This window comes from Geotrypetes seraphini, chromosome 2, assembly GCF_902459505.1.
Source record: "Geotrypetes seraphini chromosome 2, aGeoSer1.1, whole genome shotgun sequence".
Classification (NCBI taxonomy): domain Eukaryota; kingdom Metazoa; phylum Chordata; class Amphibia; order Gymnophiona; family Dermophiidae; genus Geotrypetes; species Geotrypetes seraphini.
The window spans coordinates 463,628,569-463,651,855 of record NC_047085.1 but is presented as its reverse complement, the minus strand read 5'-3'; the positions used below and the strand labels follow the sequence as shown (position 1 = coordinate 463,651,855).

Here is a 23,287-nt window from a genome sequence, read left to right as displayed (position 1 = left end):
TTAAATAAACAGGGAATGCTCCGCCCCCCCGTTCCCGCAGGAGGACACCATATTTAAAAAAACAACAAACCCGACGCCAGCGCCACACAAGCCAGCTCGAACGGGCCGGCGTGGGAGCCCTGCTCCGCCCCCCCGTTCCCGCAGGAGGACACCATATTTAAAAAAACAACAAACCCGACGCCAGCGCCACACAAGCCAGCTCGAACGGGCCGGCGTGGGAGCCCTGCTCCGCCCCCCCCGTTCCCGCAGGAGGACACCATATTTAAAAAAACAACAAACCCGACGCCAGCGCCACACAAGCCAGCTCGAACGGGCCGGCGTGGGAGCCCTGCTCCGCCCCCCCGTTCCCGCAGGAGGACACCATATTTAAAAAAACAACAAACCCGACGCCAGCGCCACACAAGCCAGCTCGAACGGGCCGGCGTGGGAGCCCTGCTCCGCCCCCCGTTCCCGCAGGAGGACACCATATTTAAAAAAACAACAAACCCGACGCCAGCGCCACACAAGCCAGCTCGAACGGGCCGGCGTGGGAGCCCTGCTCCGCCCCACCGTTCCCGCAGGAGGACACCATATTTAATTCGACCCAGGGTCAACGGCGCACCGCCGTTCGGCGCGCCGACGAAGGCGCACGACAAAGGCGCATGCGCCTTAGTGCGCGCATTTGGGAAGCGACTGCAGGGACGACTGCCGAATACAGAAATTGCCAACACTACCTAACGTAGAGGTGAGTGAGAATAACCACCTAACACCACCAGGAAATCACACTAGACCTCCAATACCAAAAACCCAAACAAACAATTACTAATTAACTCAACTACAAACAGGAACCCGACCAGCCAACATACCAAGGCCCTCCAAAGTTCCAGCAAATTCCACAACAATTTCTTTCAGCCACACACAGAATGGATACAAGCACACCCAAACTCATCCTTGCTATCCTACTACTATCCCTCCTCACAGACAAATGGAAAACAACCGGATACCACACACAGCCAATCCCAATCATTACAGTACCAAACAAATCGGTCCTACAAACCAGAAAAACCCAAACCCCTAGAACCTTGATCCTCTGTTCACCATCCAACCAAACAAGCATACCCACAATCTGGGGAAAAAGGCATACAACAAAAGCCAAGACAAGCTTTCAAAGACCCCAGACAACACAAAAAATACTATCAAATATAGCTCCTACCCCCTGCCCACTCACAAAAATCACACAAATAGCATGTTCATACTTAAATATACGATCGGTAGGTCCAAAAACAGAACTAATCAAAGACTGGCTAATCAAAGAAGACTTAGGATGCCTCTTCCTCACTGAAACCTGGCTCACATCCGACAAAGACCCTCACATTATAGAAATCTGTCCCAAAGGATACAAAATTGAACTAGTATGCCGAGCAAACAGACGAGGAGGAGGGATTGCAATCATAGCAAAAAACAACTTCAACATCAAAGTCCTAGCCAAGCACTCCTCCCCCCATCTAGACCTTCTAGCCTGCCAACTTTCTGACACCACCCTAACAGGAAATCTAAACTGCCTTCTATGCTACATCACCCCAGGAAAATGGAACATAACTAAACATGAACTAGAAGAGTTCATCCTCCAGAACTCGCTTTCCTCTACAAACAATCTGATCCTTGGTGACTTAAACCTCCACCTAGAAGACCACACCTCCAAACAAGTAGAAGATATTATATCATACCTCAATACCCTATCGTACCAGATCCTCAACCCGGAACCAACACATGAAAAAGGTCATCAACTCGATATCGCAGCATACTCATCCCCAAACATCAACACACAAAACATCCAAATCACCAATGGCGCCTGGCAACCCACCCTATGCTCGGACCACTATAAATACAACTTCACCATCAACTGGGAACATACCAAAAACAAACCCACTCCCCTCAAAACAAGCTACAAGACTAGACAGAAAATCGAACCAAACACATTCTGGAGCGCAGTGGACCCAGAAATAGATTCCAGCAACCCTAGTGAATTCATAAACACCTGGCGGTCTCTCAGCGAATCGACCTTGAACAAATTAGCACCACTAAGAGAAAAAAACAAAATACATAGACAATCAGATAAATGGTTTGACACCGAACTCCTACAACTAAAAAGGAAATGTAGACAACTAGAAAGGGCATGGTCAAAACAGAAACAAGTTATTACCAAAATAGAATGGAAAATCCAACTCAAGCAATACAAAATCAAATTGAAGGAAAAACGCAAAGACTACTACTCTAACCTCATAGGCACCGACAAACCAGACACAAAAAAACTGTTCAACCTAGTAAGAAACCTCACCGACACTAAACCATGTCTAGCCACCCAGGAAAACCTAACACCTACAGCCTCTCAATTAGCAGACCACTTCAAAAATAAAATCATCTCAATTAGAACAACATTCAACAACTCACAATACAACACAGACAAGATCCTAACAAAACCCACAACAGCCGAAGCAATATCAGCAGACAGGTTCTGGACCGACTTCCCTAAAACCCAATGGACCGAATTGGACAGGCTATACAAAAAATATTGCAAATCAGCATGTGATCTGAATAACTGCCCACCATACCTACTAGCAACAGCTTCCACCAACTTCAAAGCTTGCTACACATTATGGCTGCAAACCACACTCAGGGAAGGCCAGTTCCCACCAGACCTCGGAGAAATTATAATCACGCCAATACTGAAAGATCCCAAAGGTCTAACAAACAGCCCATCAAACTACAGACCAATCGCTTCTATCCCAACATACGTCAAAATAATAGAAGGAATAGTCGCACAACAATTGTCCACGTACCTTGAATCCCACAATATCTTACACCCATCCCAATCCGGATTCAGAACCAACTACAGTACCGAAACTCTACTGGTATCTCTACTAGACATAGCTCGAAGTCACCTCAGCCAAGGAAACAAACTGCTAATCATCCAATTTGATTTATCAGCTGCATTCGATCTAGTGGACCACGACATACTCCTCCAAATATTAGACGCAATAGGAATTTCAGGTAAAGTTCATAACTGGTTCAAAGGCTTCCTCAAAAATAGAACATACAGAGTCAAATCTAAAGACATTCTATCTGAACCATGGTCCAATCCATGTGGAGTACCACAAGGCTCTCCCCTCTCTCCCACACTTTTCAACCTATTCATATCCTCCCTAGGCACTGTCCTAGACGCCCAAAATATTACTTCTCTCAACTACGCGGACGACATTACCATCCTCCTTCCATTCGACATACATAACCCAATCTCCACAGAACACCTGAAAACTACATTGGAAACAGTGGATAAATGGATGATAGATCACAAGTTGAAGCTGAACTCTGACAAAACCAAATTCTTATTACTAGAGAAAGACAAAAAACCATCCCTAACAGAACTGGAAGTAAACTCAATCAAGTACCCTATACAGAACTCCCTCAAAATTCTTGGAATACACTTAGACAGATGCTGTACAATGCAAACACAAATCCAAAAAAATCACCCAAAAAGCATTCTTCACAATGCGAAATTTAAGAAAAATCAGAAAATTCTTTAAAAAAGACCAATTCAGGATCATTGTCCAAGCCATGGTACTAAGTATCGTTGACTATTGCAACAGCCTCTACTTACCCTGCCCGACCAACACAATAAAAAAACTACAGACCATCCAGAACACAGCCCTCAGACTCATATATTCACTCAGCAAATACGACCACATTACCAATGCATACCTAGAATCCCACTGGCTACCAATAAAAGCAAGAACACAATTCAAACTCTACTGTCTCATTTTCAAAGTAACCCATGGCACGGCACCCAGTTACCTAAATAACCGTTTTCATTACTACCACCCACCAAGAAAAAGGAGAACACAGAACCTCTTCACCTATCCACCACTCAACGGTACCTGTCGTAAGAAACTCTATGACAACCTCCTGGGGACACAGGCAGCCAAAATAGACTCTGACATCTCTAAATTACTGACCAAAACAACAGACATAAAAGAGTTCCGCAAAGAAATAAAAACACTACTGTTCAAAAAATATCTCCCATCACTCTAACCACCACCCAATGAGTTCCCATTCAACGACTTCGGAATCACTCATCCATATTATCTCTTTGTCTGTGATCAAGATTGTACTGTAACTCTCCTACACTACACCCGACTTAACTGATCGAGTTGACATATATTACCTCTGCAAAATGCATTATCTTCTGCTATATGTACTATCTTCTGTAATAAGTAATATCTTCTGCGAAATTGTAATATCATAACTCTTCACTGTTCCTGTAACTTACTCCTATCCTGAAATGTAATTCTACTGGAATGTCCCAGATATTTTCTATATTGTAATCCGCATAGAACCGCAAGGCACAGGCGGAATAGAAATCCGTAATGTAATGTAATGTAATAAATAGAATATAATAGCAAAATTTGAGGCTTACCAGTTCCAGATTTCAGTCCTTCAAAAAAAACTCTTATGACATATAACCTACTAAACAATTTAACTAGAACAATAATGATATCTGATTAATTTAAATCATTTTTGTATCAATCATTATTATTTTTTACTCTTTTTTAATGTTGTGTATTGATAACTATTGAAATACTCTTGACTGTCTAAGATTAAACACCTACAACCCACAGAGACACAATGCGTCAAACAACTGAACACTCATCTTAAACACAGCCCATTCCAAACGGAGCCCATTTCACCGAAAAATCAGCGTTTTCCAGGGAAAATTTTAAAAAAAACTGTTGTACATGTCTAGTGTCCTTTTGTAGACCCACCCACACTGCTTGAACTACATCCAGCTGCTATATGGTAGGAGTTTGTGCCTGTTTGTGAGCTTATTCTATATTTGACTGTAATTTCATATGTTCAATCTTAGAGACTGCACAAGTTTTTGTGAGCCACACTACAAGAGCTTGAGTTTGATGCAACAGTCTTTTGAATTTTCTCCAGGGAAGAAGCCAATTCTTCGGCAAAACAGGCTCCGTTGGAAGTGGGCTGTGTTTAAGATGTGTTCAATTATTTGGCGTGTTGTATCTCTTTGTATGTTGTGGGTGTAAACTCTTAGGCAGTCAAAAGTATTTCAATAGTTATTATTAATGCATGACATTAAAGAGTAAAAAATAATAATGATTGATACAAAAATGATTTAAATTAATCAGATATCATTGTTCTATTTAAAGTTGTTTAGTAGGTTATATTGTCATAAGAGGTTTTTTGAAGGATTGAAATCTGGAACTGGTAAGCCTGAAACCAGTTCTTTATTGCCAAATTTGAGCAGGTTTCTGAGGTCATTTTTCCTTTCTAGGCACTCACACAGAACATTACTAAAAACTATTCAAACCACCATATTGTCAATAACTGGTTGCAGCTTTATTAATTATTTAATAACATCCATTTACCATTTATAAAACTTCAAATTCACAAATGTATCAGTTCATTACTCCAAACCTTATAGTTAGTCGGTAACGAACTAACAGTTTATTGATCAATGATTTAACATGCCCCTATCTATGGTGACACAAGATCTTGGCTTAATTTTGCCCACCTTTGGTCTATGATAGTGGAACACATGAACCAACCTTTAACCCCTATTTCCCTTGCCTCTCCACTTCCCCCTTAACATTCCCTACAGGAAAATCATTGATTTCTGATCCTGAAAATGAGATAATACCCCCTCCCAAACCTCTTCCAAACACACACACATCCCCTCTTGTCAGGACCTCCTGCCAAATAACTTTTCTCCCGCCCAAAACCTTCTTAATTCTTTTCCCCTTCTCTCTGATTAGAGCAAAGCACCCAACATTCCTCCAATCAGCTTCAGTTTTTACTCCTTGCTCCTCTCCTAAACTTCTCACCACCCCTCCCTCTCTCCCACTGAATAGCTAAACGATTAAATCCTCAACCCATATACCCCCTTCCTAGCCCTAACCCATTCCATCTCTTCACCCCAGTGGCGTAGTAAGGGGGGTGCTGTCTGCCCCGGACGCATCGACACCCCTCCTCTCTGCCCCCCCCCCCACTCGCTCACTCCCCACTCCTCTCCTTACTGTGCACGTCCCTTGCCTTCCCCCATACCTTTTAGGTGCTCTCTTTGACATCACTTTCAGGACCTACGCCTAGGAAGTGACGTCGAAGGGGAACCGACATCTGCTTGGGCAGCGTGCTGCTCACGCCGGAGAAATTTAAAAAGTACGGGGAAAGGGAAGGGGGCGCGCGTGCGACAGAGGGGGGCGAGGGAGGGGTGCCACTACCCCAGGTGCCGCTCACTCTTACTACGTCGCTGTCTTCAGCTAACCTGTCCCTTCCCATCTGGTGTTCAGCTTGGCCATGTTATGGTATCCCCCTTATCAAAGCCAAGGGGCACCTCTGAACATAATGATTAATGAATTGCCCCTTTTAAACAGCCTTTCCTTCTCATCTCATTTCCAGGTCACAGACTCGTATAGAAAACACATGCACACATACCCATACTTAAACACACGTGTATAGACCATACAAACATATACACCTCGCTCATTCGCAGTCTGCTCCGACCGCCTCTTCCTGTAGTAAAGTCAGGCTACACCAATCAGGAGCTGCGTGTCAAAGCATTTTTCAGTCACGCAGCTCCTGATTGGCCTAGAGTTCAGATTGAAGTTGCTGATGGGCACTGAGATGGACTGAAACAACCAGCTGGGCCAGCTCTTCCCATTGTTCTAGAACTGGAAACAAAGGAAAGTGACTGAAAAATGGATGCCTAAAACCGAAGTCAGTGGCAAGGCTCAAGGCCAGTGGCAAGGCATACAGCCAGTGGCAAGACAAGGCACAAGGCCAGTCAAGGCAAGGTGCAAGGCACAAGGCCAGGCAAGGCTTTCATTATAGTTGTAAGAGTTTTAAAATGTATTTATGATAGAGAGTCAATGCACTTGATTGTCCAGGGGCCACCAAAGAGTTAATTAATTCTGTCCTACTTCCATTATAGTCCACTGGAGTAATTTTGTCGGAGATAATACTGCTTTCTCAGCAGCATGTCACAATTGGTCCTGGAGCAGCAAATGAAGAAAAGGGGATAGTACCTGTGGTACCTAATGAGGTCTCAAAAATGCACAGCTCATCCAAACTCCAAATCGCCCAAGATGAGGCACCGCACATCGGTGTACCTGTTGTACTTTTTTTTAATCCTGGTGGAACAGGAGCATTCTGTGCTCCTGCCTTTCTCTTGCTGGACCGCTGCCTCCTAATGTCTTCCAGTGATGAACAAGAAAGGCACCAGTTTTTCCCCACCTGCCTGGTCCTGCACATCTTCACTGAATGGCTACTCACAAGAACTGACCAGAGAGCCATGTGGGACCAGGCAGGTGGCGAAAAGCTCGCGCCTGTCTTGCTCGCCGCCCGAAGACATCTGGGGGCAGTGGTCCAGCGAGGGAAGGGCAGGAGCACAGAAAGCGCCTGCCGATACAGCGCTGGACCGACAGGATTAAAAAAAGGTACGGGACCAGGGGTGTATTCGCTCCATAGGATGCACCCTTATTTCCACCCTCTTTTTGGGGGGAAAAAGTGTGTCTTATGGAGCAAAAAATACGAACAGTATACTATGAAATAGTTACCAGAGATAGGAGATATAGTAATCATTCAATAGAGGGGAACATTGAGCTGCCACTCAAATTATTAAATTATGGACTGAAAACAAATGCACAGCTTCCTGCGTCAGCTCCAAAGAAAGTCTATCTCTGTGCCTTTGACAAAGTTAACTTTTGTTAGCCATTTTCTGGGAATCTGGACGATGTTCTCCATTATTTCTTCCAGTCTTTGCAACTACTACCTTATAGGTGCAGTAGATAAAATTTCATTTATGGGATAGGAATGAATGGAGTGGCTCTGGGACCACCAGGGAGCATTTCTTCAACCTTGGGACAGATATTCCTGTCACTTTTGATGTTTAATGTCATTGCTTGTTTTCCAAGTAAATGGAGCAGAAATAAGTCAGCCATTCAAATATTTGCGGAAACAGAAATTACAAGATGGATTAGGGTAATCCTGCTAATGCAGGACCTGAAATGTGTTTGATTCCTTTGTTCTGTCTTGACTACCTCAAAAATATAGCAAACCTAGGAGTGAGGCAATCAAAGTCATTGCTCTGTGTCCTTTAGAGGAGGGTTATAAAAGAAACTGAAGTGCTGGAATCAAATGTATGCACTCCTCTGAAAGCTTTGAACCCAGACTAGGAAATGCAGAGCAACACAGATAAAGAACTCAACTTATGGAAGCATATGTGGCAATACAGCTTGAGTAAGCAAAAATTAATAACTGTAATTTTATCCAGTTCTACTGATGGCATCATTATAATTCTTAAAAGCAATGCTTCAGTGGTTTCTATTATCAGTAGATCACTAGGCTAAAACACTGTTTTTTATACAAATCTGGTTTGTTTGTTCTTTTGAAGAGGTAAATTGATGACATGTCGCACTAATTATGTGCATTATAAAAAGCAATAAATAATGACTGTGAAAACACATTACTTTTCTATTTTTGTAGCATTTAACATATTATCTACCGTAATTATCATAAAGATAAACTATTTTGTTAAAGGGGGGTTTCCGAGGTGTCTATGAAAACTCACTAAAATACCAACACTTTTTCACTCTTGCATTGTGTCTATAATATGTAATTTGTCAAGCAACGTGTGCATGCATGGAAAATAAAGCTTAGTTGTTTCAATATTAGTGAAGGGAAACTTGGAAAGACATTTTTTTGCAACGACATCCAAGTCAGAATGTCCCAAATGGACAGAGCCTGTTCAAAAATATATGAGATGGACGTCCATGTGCCGGAAATGACTGGCATGACCATCCATTTTGTCCAAACTTTGAGGAAAAAACAAAGGGAATGAATGTGTATATAGCAGCATTCTTAGAAAACAGTCACTCAGAGGGCATAAGAAGACGTTAAGAGGTGATAGGCTCAGGAGTAATCTAAGGAAATACTTTTTCCATAGAAAAGGTGGTAGATGCGTGAACAGTTTCCCGGAAGAAGTGGTGGAGATAGAGACTGTGTCTGAATTCAACAAGGCTTGGGATAGTCAGGGCAGGATTAATTCGTCGAGGGCCCCTAGACACACAAGTACACTGGGCCCCCCTGCCCCGCCCCACCCCACCATGTGCCCAGGCGGAAACAGGAAGCTGCGTCAGAGAGAAGCTTTGGGCAAACAGCACCGCTTGCACATTTACAGTTCCTGTTGCCTTTCTTACCCGTGTTATGTTCCCTTCTGCTTCCCCCCGACAGTACCCACATGCTATTCTAACCTAATCCAACCCCCCAAGCAGATTCCTCAAATCCTATTCTATCCCCTTCAAGCAGAACCTCCCCATTCCATTCCCCCTCAAAGCAGACCTTTCCAACCTGATCTGAACCTACCCAATCTAATCCCTCCTACTCAAAAGCCACTCCTTCTCATATGACCCTCCCCTCCCCCTATCCATCAACTTCCCCCTGAGAACCTCCAGGACTTATCCAGGGATAATCCTTAGTGATCTAGAGGGATGGGTACAAAATGGCACTACTGACTCCTAATAGTAACCTCGTAAAATTACCACAAGGTCAGCATTCTATATAAGGTCTAAAAATGTCAGTAGTACTGTTGTTTCAAATCTAAAAGGTAATATTACTTTTTATGTGTAGGCCCCTGTGAATTTTTAGATTGTGCATAAAACAAATCCCATAGGCTCTCTATAACAAAGAAAATGGCAGTGTCCTACATTTTATTAACGGGAACTCCAAAAAAGGAGGAGTAAACTTTAGGAAGGAAATTCTGAACATATACAAAGGAGAGCCCAGTTTTAAAATTAAGGTCTGTTGGCTTTAGCCTCCCAAGCCCTGATCACTGAGCTAGGACAGCATTCCAGCCTTAGGCCCAGATGAAATAATTAATGCATAATCATTTAGGCAGCAGTGTTTGTTAACCCAGTAGCCCAATGAACTTACAACAAGTAACTGGAGAACTGTACATTAACCCCCTCTTTTACGAAACTGCAATAGCAGTTTCTAGCGCAGAGAGCCGCACTGAATGGCCCGCGCTGCTCCTGATGCTCATAGTTCCTATGAGCATCGGGAGCAGCGCGGCTCCCCGTGCTAGAAACTACTATTACAGTTTTGTAAAAGGAGGCCCAAGTGAAGTGTCACTGCTCTATATCCAGTGACGTGGGAATTGGGGAACCCACTTTACTCTGAGCGCCACTCTGCCAACCAACTGACGGCTGTATTTGAAGACTAGGAAAATGGACACAATTACAGCTGTTGCTATTGCAGCCTTATAGCTGGAAAATGAAAGACCTCCTATATGTTGCATATTTACCAGGGCTGAGCACCTGCTTGCCTGATACCCTTTTGAGATTTGCAGAATTGTAAGTCTGTTCCATTTTAACATCTAGATTGTGCTGGCTGTATGCAAGACTAAAGAAGGGAAGTATTAAAGAGATATAAAGAGGGCTCTTCACAGAGCCTCACCTACTAGGCGTAAAATGAATCGCAGTATACAAAGGAGAATTGTAAATATTTTCTAAAGCCTCTGCATTGATATTACATCTTTTTAATGTCCCCAAAATTCTTATATTGTCAAGTTCAGAGCACATCCAACGGTGTGGCCTGAGTCCTTTTTGGGTAGGAGTGTGCCACTTGGATGAATCTCCAGTCCCAGCCTATTGACATGTATAAAAGCCATATAGTGAAAATTAGAATTTGACTTACCATTTAGGCAGCTCTCAAAGGGTCTACACAAGTCATCTTCAAACAAGCAACCTAAACACATAAGACAAGCATTAGTGGTTTATCTAAGGCTTTTTAACAGACACGGCATATTATCTATACAGGGTACAAGGTCGTGGGCTGTGTAGAATGCAGATATATGCTATACATGGGCCACATGAATTATGAAGCCTTCAATCAATGTAAAGGCTTTACAGCTGTCATTTCTAAATTTGGGACTTGCAGCCCCTTCTCACCTCCCCTCTCAGGGTCTCCACAAAGAATATGTAGTATAAATAAACAAGTACAGTACAGCTGCACTCAAGGCACTGAAAATTGGATTAATATCCCTATTTTGGTAGACCTGTACAGATGTTTCAAGAACCAGTTGTAGAAATCACTGACCAACACAGTGGCATAGTAAGGGGGAGGGAGGGGGGCAGTCTGCCCAGGCGCCGTCTTGGTGGGGGCGCTGGCACCCATCTTCCTCTCCTCCCCTCCGCCCCTGCAACTTCCCACTCCTCCTCCCGCCATGCATGCGCCTTCACTCCCCCCCACACACACACACACACCGTACCTCTAGCACTTTGCCAGCACAAGCAGCAACTGCAACTCTTTGCCAGCACAAGCAGCAACTCCAACCTGCTGCTCATGCCCTCTGATGTCACTTCTGGGTTCCACACTTAGGAAGTGACATCACAGGGAGAGCCGATGCGGGCAGCAAGTTGGTGATGCTGCTCACCCTGGGAAACTTAAAGAGGTACGGGGGAAGAGGCAGCTGAACAGCTGAGACAGGAAATACCTGAACCCCCCTGCAAAGTCGGCTGGTAGGAGGGATGCCCTCTTCCACCCACAAAGTAAGCCAAGCAGGAGGGATGCCCACTCCTTTCTGCCCCTAACCAGCCAATCGGGACTCACGTTTTGTTTTGTTTTTAAACCTCCCGAGGCAGGCTGCCTACATTGGAGTTGCCTCCAGGAGCCTAGAAAGGCATGCAAGCACGCCTAAGCTCGCCTAAGGCTAGGTGCAGGTGTGGTTTGGCCCGGAAGTAGCTTTAGTTGGACCTAGGTGGCCATACATGTCTCCCTAGGCCAGCAGGAGACATGTACAATGTAGGCCAGCAAAATGCTGGCCTACATTTTAAGTACATAAGAACATAAGAACATAAGCAGTGCCTCCGCCAGGTCAGACCATAGGTCCATCCCGCCCAGCAGTCTGCTCCCGCGGCGGCCCAAGCAGGTCACGACCTGTCTGAATCACCAGAAGGGGCTCCCTTGCCACCTTGGTTTCTCATTGAAGTCCTATCTTCCCATCGAAGTCCTAACCCTCCGGTCTTGCACATGCACGACCTGATTGGGTTTCTATACTTATTACCTGGCTAGCTTTCTATACTTGTGTTACATCCCAGCACCTCTCTCAGTATCCCACGATCCCTTTATCCCTCAGAAATCCGTCCAATCCCTGTTTGAATCCCTGTACCGTACTCTGCCTGATCACTTCCTCTGGTAGCGCATTCCAAGTGTCCACGACCCTCTGTGTGAAAAAAAACTTCCTTGCATTTGTTTTGAACCTATCTCCCTTCAGTAGATGCAGCCGCTGAGCTTATTGCCACAAAGGATCACCCTGCTGCGATAAGTTTAGCGGCCGTGGCAGGGGCCAATCCCTCCTGCCGGAATCCCCCCCCCCCCCTTCGGTAGATCTTCACTCAGAGTGTGGTAGAAAACTGGAACGCTCTTCCGGAGGCTATTATAGGGGAAAACACCCTCCAGGGATTCAAGACAAAGTCAGACAAGTTCCTGCTGAACCAGAATGTACTCAGGTAAGGCTAGTCTCAGTTAGGGCACTGGTCTTTGACCTAAGGGCTGCCGCATGAGTGGGCTGTTAGGCACGATGGACCAGTGGTCTGACCCAGGAGCGGGAATTCTTATGTTCTTATGTTCGACAGGAAGGATGCCCAATCCTTGTTGCCCGGAACCCCCCCACTCCCCTCGGTAGATCTTCGGCAGGAGGGATGCCCAATCCCTCCTACCCGGAACACTGCCCCCCCCCCCGTAGATCAGGTAGCCCACCCCCACACAGATCCCCGCACCCCCACTCAAATCCCTCCCAACACCACCGAACCTCTAAACTTGTTTGTTGGCCAGCCGGATGGGTCCTCTAGCTGGCCAGCCGGCCCACCTCTGTCAGAATGGCGGGCCTGCCCCTTTCTGTTGCACTGTGGGATGCACTGGGGAGGGGCCTAAGGGTCTGATTAGCACAGGTGCCTAAGGCCCCGCCCATTGGAGGGGCCTTAGGTACCTGGGCCAACCGGAATCTTAGGTTGGCACATGTGCCTATGGGTTCGAGCGGGGGTGCGGGGGTCCAGGTGGGCTACCCCATACAACTATCCTTTAGAACAGCAATTGGATAGCTCGAGTCAAGTCTTCAAAAATATCTAAAAGGGACAAAACAGCGATTGGATGAGTGAAAGTTCACAGTACCGCAGGAATGACAAAAGGCATACATAAAAATATATATATATATATCTTAATGCATAGTATATTTCCCACATGTCATATATTTAAAGTGCCATAAGACTTATGCATAATAACAACCCTTTTGAGTCAAACTGACACACCGATTTTAAAAGAAACTTGGAAGGCACAATAAAAGCTTTGTAGCTGTAGTAACTTAAGACTCGATTCAGTTAATGGTGCTCCAAAAGAACAGCATGAAGAGCGCAGTTCTATAAATGGCACTCCAAGTTGAGCACCATTATAGAATAATAGCACTTAGGGCACGAGGATTTTACATCAAGTGAAACCTAGTGTAAATCCTGGTGCGTAATGCAGACATGGATCCCAGGTATTCTGCAATACTGCACCCATCTTTAGTGAATGTCCCTCCCCCTCCCCCCAAGCCCTTTCCAAGGCCATACTCCTTTTTGAATTGCACACTATTTAGATTTATATGTGGATATTTATAGAATAGCGCTTAGTGAGATGCACTTGCAAATCCAAACTGTTGCCGATTAGCACCAATAAGCGATTGTTAGAGTCCAATTATTGGCACTGACAGTCTCATTTAGCCAATTTAGCTGCGCATGATTCACAAATCTCGGGATAGTGTGCAATTTGTGCACACAGAAATTTGCACACCATTTGTAGAATCCAAGGGAAAAAGGGCACGTAAATGCAGGTATCGCTTGGAGAATTGCTCTTCACACATCTACCAGCTCCGCTTTGCATAGAGACTTTTGGGCTAGAGCATTTTCATTTTGCATAGTCAATAGAGCAAACAACAAAAGAGGCACTGGAGATGTCAAATCCAACTTGTGGTCACAATGTCTTTTTTTTTTTATATATAAATCTTTATTGATTTTCCATTACTAACAAAAAGTGCAACACAATATTCATATCAGTAACAATAACAAATAAGAACTTAAATTCAATCAGTATCAATGCAACAATATAAGGCCCCCCCCACTCCACAGTTACAGCAAGGAATCACACTAAAGATATATCCCTCCCCCCCCACGGATGTGCCTGAATTATACCAACAAAAAGAAGGATAAAAGAACTATAATAATTGTACAAAAGACGTTAATGGACCCCAAATTAAGTTAAATATCTTAGAATACCCTAGTATGTCGGCATTCATTTTCTCATACCTATAGTTTAAACATAAGCTTGCCCACCAAAATGAAAAATTAAGATGATCACAGTTTTTCCAATTTCAAGTTATCATCTGTATGGCTATCCCAGTCATAATCTGAAAAAGCCAGCATTTATAACGATCCATGGGGGGCTTAATATATAGTAGCATTCCACATATAACTACCTCATATAACAATGTCTTTTGTTAATGGTTTGAACCATAAAACAATGATGAAATCCTAAAAATGCTAAAATAAACAAAGTCTTGGCGCTTCTTTCGTTCAGTAGAGACGCCGACACGTTTACACGCACTGTTTGCAATACGCTATAAGTTTACAATTGTCCCCTGAGGAAGGTGACGAAGTCCCCGACTTGGATCCTAGTCGGGACTTTGTTTTAGCATTTTTAGGATTTCATCATTGTTTTATGGTTCAAACCATTAATACAAGACACTGTGATCACAAGTTGGATCTGGCATCTCCAGTGCTTCTTCTTCTTGTTTGCTCTACTCAGTGGCGTACCAAGGGGGGAGCAGGGGGGGAGGTCCGCCCCGGGTGCCCGCCCCAAGGGGGTGCACAACTGGCCACCCACCATGGAATAGACTGCCGCCGGGGAATAGGCTGCCACTGCCGCCATCGGGAACAAGCCGGCGCCGAGTTCTCCCTCCCTGCTTTTCTTCCCCGAGGGGCCAACCAACTCTCACCACCCGACGTCAATTCTGACGTCGGAGAGGACGTTCTGGGCAGCCTTTCCCCGGCGGTGGTGGCAGCAGCATGTTTCCCAATGGCGGTGGCATGGGGAGGGCAGGGAGAAAGAAAGAAAGAAAGAAAGAAAGGGGGCAGGGTGAAACAAAGAAAGAAAGAAAAAATGGAGCACGGAGAGAGAGAAAGACAGACATAGAGAAAGAAAGGGGGCATGGAGAGAGAAAGAAAGAAGGGGGCAGGGTGAAAGAAAGAAATGGGGCATGGAGAGAGAGAGAAAGACAGACATACAGAAAGAAAGGGGGCATGGAGAGAGAAGGAAAGAAGGGGGCAGTGTGAAAGAAAGAAAGAAATGGGGCACGGAGAGAGAGAAAGACAGATAGAGAAAGAAAGGGGGCATGGAGAGAGAAAGAAAGAAGAGGGCAGGGTGAAAGAAAGAAAGAAAGAAATGGGGCACGGAGAGAGAGAGAAAGACAGACATACAGAAAGAAAGGGGGCATGGAGAGAGAAAAATCAAGGGGGCAGGATGAAACAAAGAAAAAGTTGGGGGAGGGAATGAGGTCTGGAGGAGAGGAAGCATACAGGAGGCTGAAAGAAGGGAAGAAATATTGGATGCATAGTCAGAAGAATAAAGTGCAACCAGAGACTGATGCAATTACCAAAGGTAGGAAAAATGATTTTATTTTCAAATTAGTGATCAAAATGTGTCCATTTTGAGAATTTATATATGCTGTCTATATTTTGCACTATAGCCCCCTTTTACTAAACCGCAATAGCTGTTATTAGCGTAGAGAGCCTATGAGCGTCGAGAGCAGTGTGGGGCTCCTAGCGCTAAAAAACACTATCACGGTTTAGTAAAAAGGGAGGGGGTATATTTGTCTATTTTTGTATAGTTGTTACTGAGGTGACATTGCATAAAGTCATCTGCCTTGACCTCTTTGATAACCCGTGGAATATAAATGATAATTAACATTTTCTCTGCGTACAGTCTGCTTTTTGTTTTTAAAATTTTATTGTTGGTAGATCATTTTGACTTGGCCACAAAGGTAAGGGGGAGGGAGGGGAGCTGCTGAAAGACATCTAGTAATCCTTGCAGGCTTGACTGTGCAGATAATTATTTTTGTAAAATCATGTTTTGTTATGTGATTGGCATTATTTAGACTTTAATTTCTATGAATGAATAGAATGAAAATAATATAAAATTACTTGCTTGTTTTTATGTGCGTGCGCTGAAGGAAAGTGGAGAGAGAGTGGGCTGAGGGCTGAAGGGAAATGGGGAAGAGAGAGTGGGGAGAAGATGCTGATTTATAAATTGACAATTGTACAGAATATTGTTTCTTTTTATACTTTAATATAAGTTCAATATAAAACAATTCAAGGCTTGTGTGGATGGAATCAGGTGGTTTGCGGGGATGGGGACCGAGCTTATGGGGATTAGTCCAATAAAATGGTATTTTCTTATTTCTCATTATTTGTTTTATTTTTATTTGTTAATTTGTAAAGTGGTGATTGTTACATATCAGTTTTTTCATATTTACATCTACTGTCTTTATATTTTGCACAGTATTAGAGGACATGTGTTACTGTTTTTGTGGTGTTGCATTGTATGCAGAGTCTGGTTTCTTGGAGGTTCAGTTTAACTTTTGTCTACATATTTCTATTTTTAGTTTGTGATTATTCCATATTGGGCGAGGGTGTGTCTCTGTTCTGTGTGTATGAAAAGGACATAGTTTTCAATTGGCATTGACTACAGGATCAATTGACTGTGCGAGATCTGGCTTGTTTAGTTTTACAATGTATGTGTTGGTGTTCTAGTGCTCACTGCAGTGTTTAAGATGCTGCCTTTTCCTAGGTACACTCTTGTTGTGCGATATGTGGATTGTTACTAAAAATCATATTTTTCATATAGATGGGGCGGGAGTGTCAAAAAATGATGGGCCCCGGGTGTCACATATGCTAGGTACGCCACTGGCTCTACTGTTGTTCAAGGCTTGGTACCTTCTTTCCTTTTCCCTGCATAGTCAACAGTGACCAGTGTTGAAGTTTGCTTATTAGTTCAATTTCCTGACCATTATACAAGAATGAGGGGTTTCTTGCACACAGACACAGTTCTCAGATATACAGTTTTCTTCTCTGCTAATCAGTAAATTAATGAATAACAGATTCATGTACATTTTAGGCTGTAGAAAATTGAAAGAAAGCTTCATGTTTGCAAGAGAAAAGAACACTTTGCGAGAGTAAACTTCTTTTTCTAGAGACACTAACACATTTTTTGAAAACTGAGGTTACCAGGCCATCTCATTGTCCACTGCTGATGCTATGACAAAAAAAGCATTAAACATTCCTTGAAAATGTTGATATGGAAAGACATTTATTATCAGTCATTAGTGTTACGCATATTTCACCCCATCTGTTCTTGTGTACTGTCCCAACTAAATTAACGTCATTATTTGCTAAGATGTTAAGAGTCATATTTCATTTTAAATGGTGGATTCCTAGTAAGAAAAACTAGGTCAATAAATCACTATGAACAGTGAAACAACATGCTGTCTTCTGACACCCACTCTCCGACAGAAGATGAAATGGAAAAAGTAAACACGAGGATAATCTCTCACCTCCACCTCCCTTCATCGTTCTCCCCCTACTCCCACTTCTTCCAGTTCTCTTCTTTTTACAAAATTCCCAATACTCTTCTCTCCCTAAAATTTAGCATAGAGTGTCCTAAACAGCAAACATTAACCAACAATAACTGTTAGGGCTGTGCTCAGCATGTCTCCTGCATGGAAAAGTTCTTTCCAACACATTGCGGTTCTTTGCAGTTAGTGCAGACCCTTAATGCCTCCTTTTCGGGAGGCAGTAAATGCACCTACACTAAGCGGGGAGTGTGTGGTGCAGTGGATAGAGCTACAGCCTCAGCACCCTGAGGTTGTGGGTTCAAATCCCACACTGCACCTTTATGATCCTGGGCAAGTCATTTAATCCCCTATTGCCCCAGGTACATTAGGTAAGTGTGAGCTCACTGTGACAAACAGGGAAAATGCTTGAGGACCTGAAAGTAAACCACTTAGGCCATAAATCAGTGGTCTCAAACTCAAACCTATTGCAGGGCCACATTTTGGATTTGTAGGTACTTGGAGGGCCTCAGAAAAAAATAGTTAATGTCTTATTAAAGAAATGACAATTTTGCATGAGGTAAAACTCTTTATAAATCTTTCCTTTTGGCTAAGTCTTAATAATAATATTGTAATTTATAGCTAAAGAGACATTATATAGCTTAAGAAACTGTTTTATTTTACTTTTGTGATTATGATAAACATACTGAGGGCCTCAAAATAGTACATGGCGGGCCGCTTATGCCCCCCGGGTCGCGAATTTGAGACCACTGCCATAAATGGTATCTAAATAAATAAAATAAGTGCACAACTAAATTGATAAAGGGTATGGAAAACCTTTCATATGCTGACAGGTTAGAAAAGCTGGGGCTCTTCTCCCTAGAGAAGCAGAGACTTAGAGGAGACATGATAGAAACCTTCAAAATCCTGAAAGGCATAGAGAAGGTAGACAGGGACAGATTCTTCAGACTGTGGGGAACCGCAAGTACAAGGGGGCACTCAGAGAAATTGAAAGGGGACAGGTTTAGAACAAATGGTAGGAAGTTCTTCTTTACTCTGAGGGTGGTAGACACATGGAATGCGCTCCCGGAGGTTGTGATAGGACAGGGCACGTTACGGGGGTTCAAGGAAGGTTTAGATAAATTCCTGAAGGATAAGGGGATTGAGGGGTACAGATAGAATTAGAGGGTACAGAGAGATTTAGAGATAGGTTATAGGAAATGGCTGGGACCACTTAACAGGTTGTAGACCTGATGGGCCGCCGCGGGTGCGGACTGCTGGGCGCGATGGACCTCTGGTCTGACCCAGCGGAGGCAACTCTTATGTTCTTATAAGTGACAAAGTGCGGTAAGTACCATGCACCAACTGCAATGGACAGACTACATCCACTTTCCATCCATAACCAGCCCAGTTGTGTCCTCTAAGATGGTATGCAAATTAGTGCATGCTGTCAGGCCAGCACAGTAAAAGTGCAACCTAGTTTGTACATTAAGGCCCAGATTCTATAAAAGATGCCTGTTCTAAAATGACCTGCCTATTGTGATATATCGTTTCCTCTCAGGCAATGCCAGTCATAATAGAGTACACATTTGATTGTGTTATCTATGTATATATGTTTGATTTAATATAAAAGGCAATTAAGGAACAGCCAGGAAACAGCAAATGTTAATCCTGGGCACATTGTCATATCTTATTATTTTTATTCAATAAATGGAAACGATTACTTGATTTCAAATTGATCCTGACTTCCTTCCAAACAGCTTTCTCACTCATTAAACAAGACTATTGTCTATCAGCCTGGTCTTCAACATCTGTTGCCTATTTAACACTCTTAACTCCTTCCTCAAAATAGTCACTGCTTTCCAGTTACATATATCAACGTTTGCTCGGCCAACATTGCTTGAAAATGCTAAAACCTCTAGACAGCAATCCTGGGATTAAGAAATTCAAGCAACAAACAAATACATAAATAAATAAATAAAATAAAAAGCAAGCATAGAAGGTGGACATAAAACTAAGGAACTGAGCACTCAAATTGTGTCAAAGAGTTAAAACTGGGTTTAAAATTTTTATCAAAATATTGAGCAAGTGCTGAAATCCCGAACAGCCAAGGGCATTTGGTTCTGGATAGCAATGGCAATATTAAATTTATTAAACCAAACCAAAGAAATTGTTTATGTGTTTCCTTAAACCCAGAATCACTATGGTTTTGAGAACAGTAAGTCACAAATTCTCATTACACTATTTGATTTAGTCCAGCAAATTTGTTAACTTTTCCCTACCCTAATATACTTTCCTTTTATGTATCTTTTCTCGATAAATATTGTAGTTCTCCCTCCCCTCCCCTTTCACTGTACCACTAAGGTCTTAATAGTTAAGTAAGAAAACTGTCTGACTTATTTGTTTGTCTATAAAAGTTTTTATTATTATTGTACAACGCTTAGTATCCTAGGATAAGCGTTTAATCAAATATATGAATAAACTTGAAACTGCAACCAGAGTACAGTAAATAAATAAAGGTGATTGCTGTACTTAGAACATAAGGTATAGAGTAGAGAATGACATGGTGGCTGTTACCCATGGCTAGCCGCGAGTAGCTGTGGGTAACCTGCCAAAACAGTAGGGGGGGGAGTGCTCACTGCAGGTACAGGGACAATGGCCTTGTCTTCGCAGTTAAAGGAGGGAACGAGCAGTCACTGATCGTGCGTGGCCCCCTCACTCCTTCCTACCTACCAGCTGCATCTATCTCCCTCCCTCCCCCTTACCTACGTGGTGCATTTTACTTTACAGGGTAATTTGTTCAAGCTGCCGGAGCCTGCCTGAAGTCACATGCGTCTGCGGGCAGAAGCTTCTCCTCTGACACAACCGGAAGTTGCATCAGAGGAGAAGCTTCCGCCCACACGGAACTTCAGGCAGGCTCCAGTGGCTTGAACAAATTACCTTGTAAAGTAAAATGCATCATGAAGGTAAGAGGGAGGGAGATGATCGGACTGCGCGAGGGTTGCTGAAGGGCGGTGGAAAGGAACAGACACTGAAAGGAAATGGGGAAGAGAGAGTGGGGAGAAGATGCTGGAAGGGAAGAAGATAGAGATGCCAGACTAGGGGGGGAGTGGAGGGAAGAAGATGGTGCCAGACTAATTGGGGGGAGGCGGAAGAGATGGAAGGGAGAGGCACAGTAATAGAGCAAATGGAAGACGCAGAAAGAAGGCAGACAGTGGATGGAAGGAATTGAATGAGAAGATTAAGAAAGCAGAAAGCAGAAACCAGACAACAAAGTTAGAAAAAAATATTTATTTTCTTTTTTTTTTTTGCTTTAGGATAAAGTAGTATATTAGCTGTGTTGATAAAAATTTATAAACAAAGCCCACCAGCTGAACATCTCTTTCTCTAGTTCAGCAGCCAGAACTTTGATTTATAAGGAAGGAATAAGCTAAATATTGCAGTACTGAGGCTTGTATGGATGCTACGGGGACAGTGGTCGCAGTGACGAGGTGGTGACAGGGACGGTGGTCGCGGTGACAGGGAAAAATTTTTTCCCCATGTCATTCTCTAGTATAGAGCAGTCTCTCTCAAACTTTTATAGCTCTAGTACACTAAATGAAGCAAATGTTTTTTGCAGCATATTATAATTGAAATTAAATACTGCAAAAGCAACAAAAAAATTAAATTTGAGTTATTTATTTAAAGTTCTTTAAGCTATGTATGGTTAATTGTAACAATGGTGAACCTAAAGTAGATAGAATAGAAATGCTAATCAATGCAGTGGATGTGCTTGTTTTTCAGTGCAAATTAACTTGAAACACGGCTCAATAGTTGACCAGCAAACACGCATTTCATCATCCACCATCTGCAGTAGTTCTCTTTTAATCAATTTAATTTCTGTCAGAGCTGCAAGTCCAAGTTCGCAAAGATAAGATCCAAACAGTAGCAAAGCCTCGATTGCCTTGTTGCTCAAGTTAGAATAACTACTGCTTAAAAAATAAAAATAAAATTAATTGCCATTAGTTTTCAAGGACCAATCACATCAAAGAATGTTGCTTGTCTGGGTGGTTGTATTCTTACGCATACAGACGCTCATAACATTGACAAACTCTTGCGTACACGACATACATGACTTCTATTCTAGTATATACTTATGAAGGGAATTTTTTAAATAAAGTAAAATTCTGGAATCTCTCATGGCACACCCAGAATCTCTTCAGGGCATGGGAATTAAAAGTACTCAAATGGTTAAGGGGTTGGAGGAGCTGCCGTATAGCAAAAGATTAGAGAAACTGGGCCTCTTCTCCCTCGAACAGAGGAGATTGAGAGAGGACATGATCGAAACATTCAAGGTACTGAAGGGGATAGACTTAGTAGATAAGGACAGGTTGTTCACCCTCTCCAAGGTAGGGAGAACGAGAGGGCACTCTTTAAAGTTGAAAGGGATAGATTCCGTACAAACGTAAGGAAGTTCTTCTTCACCCAGAGAGTGGTTGAAAGCTGGAATGCTCTTCCGGAGGCTGTTATAGGGGAAAACACCCTTCAGGGATTCAAGACAAAATTAGACAAGTTCCTGCTGAACAAGAACGGGCACTGGTAGGGCTAGTCTCAGTTAGGGTGCTGGTCTTTGACCAGAGGGCCACCGCGTGAGTGGACTGCTGGGCATGATGGACCACTGGTCTGACCCAGCAGTGGCAATTCTTATGTTCTTAAATCCCAGATACACTTCCCCTCCCTAATGCTGCTCCAGGCACAAAAGCGTTTTCTCACATCGGGGGATGGAAACAATTTTCAAAGTTTTCCTGCTAGTTTGCTTACGGAAATCCTTTTAAGATCTCCACCATATAGAAGAACACCAGATTCATCTGGTGTGATATAACATTAGCTGAGCTGATGTCACCGGCTGGTAATATTTATTGAATGATGGTGTGGATAAAATGGGAGAGGGGGGCAGAGGGTGAGGGGAATATATGAGGTCTTGTCAAGGGTCTGTAGAATAAGGATTGACAAGCTTATAAGAGGAAGTAAGAAAGGGTTAATACAGCTTGAAAGAAAGAAAGAAAAATGATTAGGGAGGTTTCTAAGGTGATGGGGTGGAGCAGTCATGTGATTGGTTGGATGTTGTGGCAGTCTGGAATGAATTCTGTGAGGAAAGGGGAACAGTAGAGTAGTCTCTTCAGGAAAAGATTATCCCTCTCTCCCATTTGTGCTGGTGTTATGTTTTGTGTCAGTGTTGTGGGGTGGGGTGGAGGTGTACATGTTATATGTCGACTTGGGTGGGTTTGGTGGAGCTTATGGGGTTGGGGGAGGTGGTCGCAGCGTAAAATGGGGTTTGGCCCAGTTGGATCTGGGAGATGAGCAGTTAATAAATAAATAAATGTAACAATCGTTTGCAATGTAACACTCGTATGCGATACTGCTGCGAGGGGAAGCATGGCCTTGAATCACCGTGGATCATGTTTGGGGCGAGGGGAAGCATGGCCTTGTGTCACCGTGGGTCCTGTTTGGGGGAATGTTATAAATTTAAAGACTTAACGGGAGCTAGTTTCGACACCGAATAGCTTCCTGGGGAGGGGGTGAAATATGCATTGGGGGTTTGTTGGTTTTTGGACACAG

The 23,287-nt window shown here is 43.3% G+C and overlaps 1 protein-coding gene across 2 annotated transcripts in view; it reads right to left on the bottom strand.

The window, feature by feature from the left end:
- PTPRN2 (protein tyrosine phosphatase receptor type N2) overlaps nucleotides 1–23,287 on the bottom strand; it is a 1,585,109-nt gene that overhangs the window by 1,465,488 nt on the left and 96,334 nt on the right. For both annotated transcript variants that reach the window (XM_033931599.1, XM_033931600.1), the window contains exon 2: nucleotides 10,747–10,797. In XM_033931599.1, coding sequence (XP_033787490.1) covers nucleotides 10,747–10,797 — 51 coding nt within the window. The remainder of the gene's footprint in view (nucleotides 1–10,746; nucleotides 10,798–23,287) is intronic.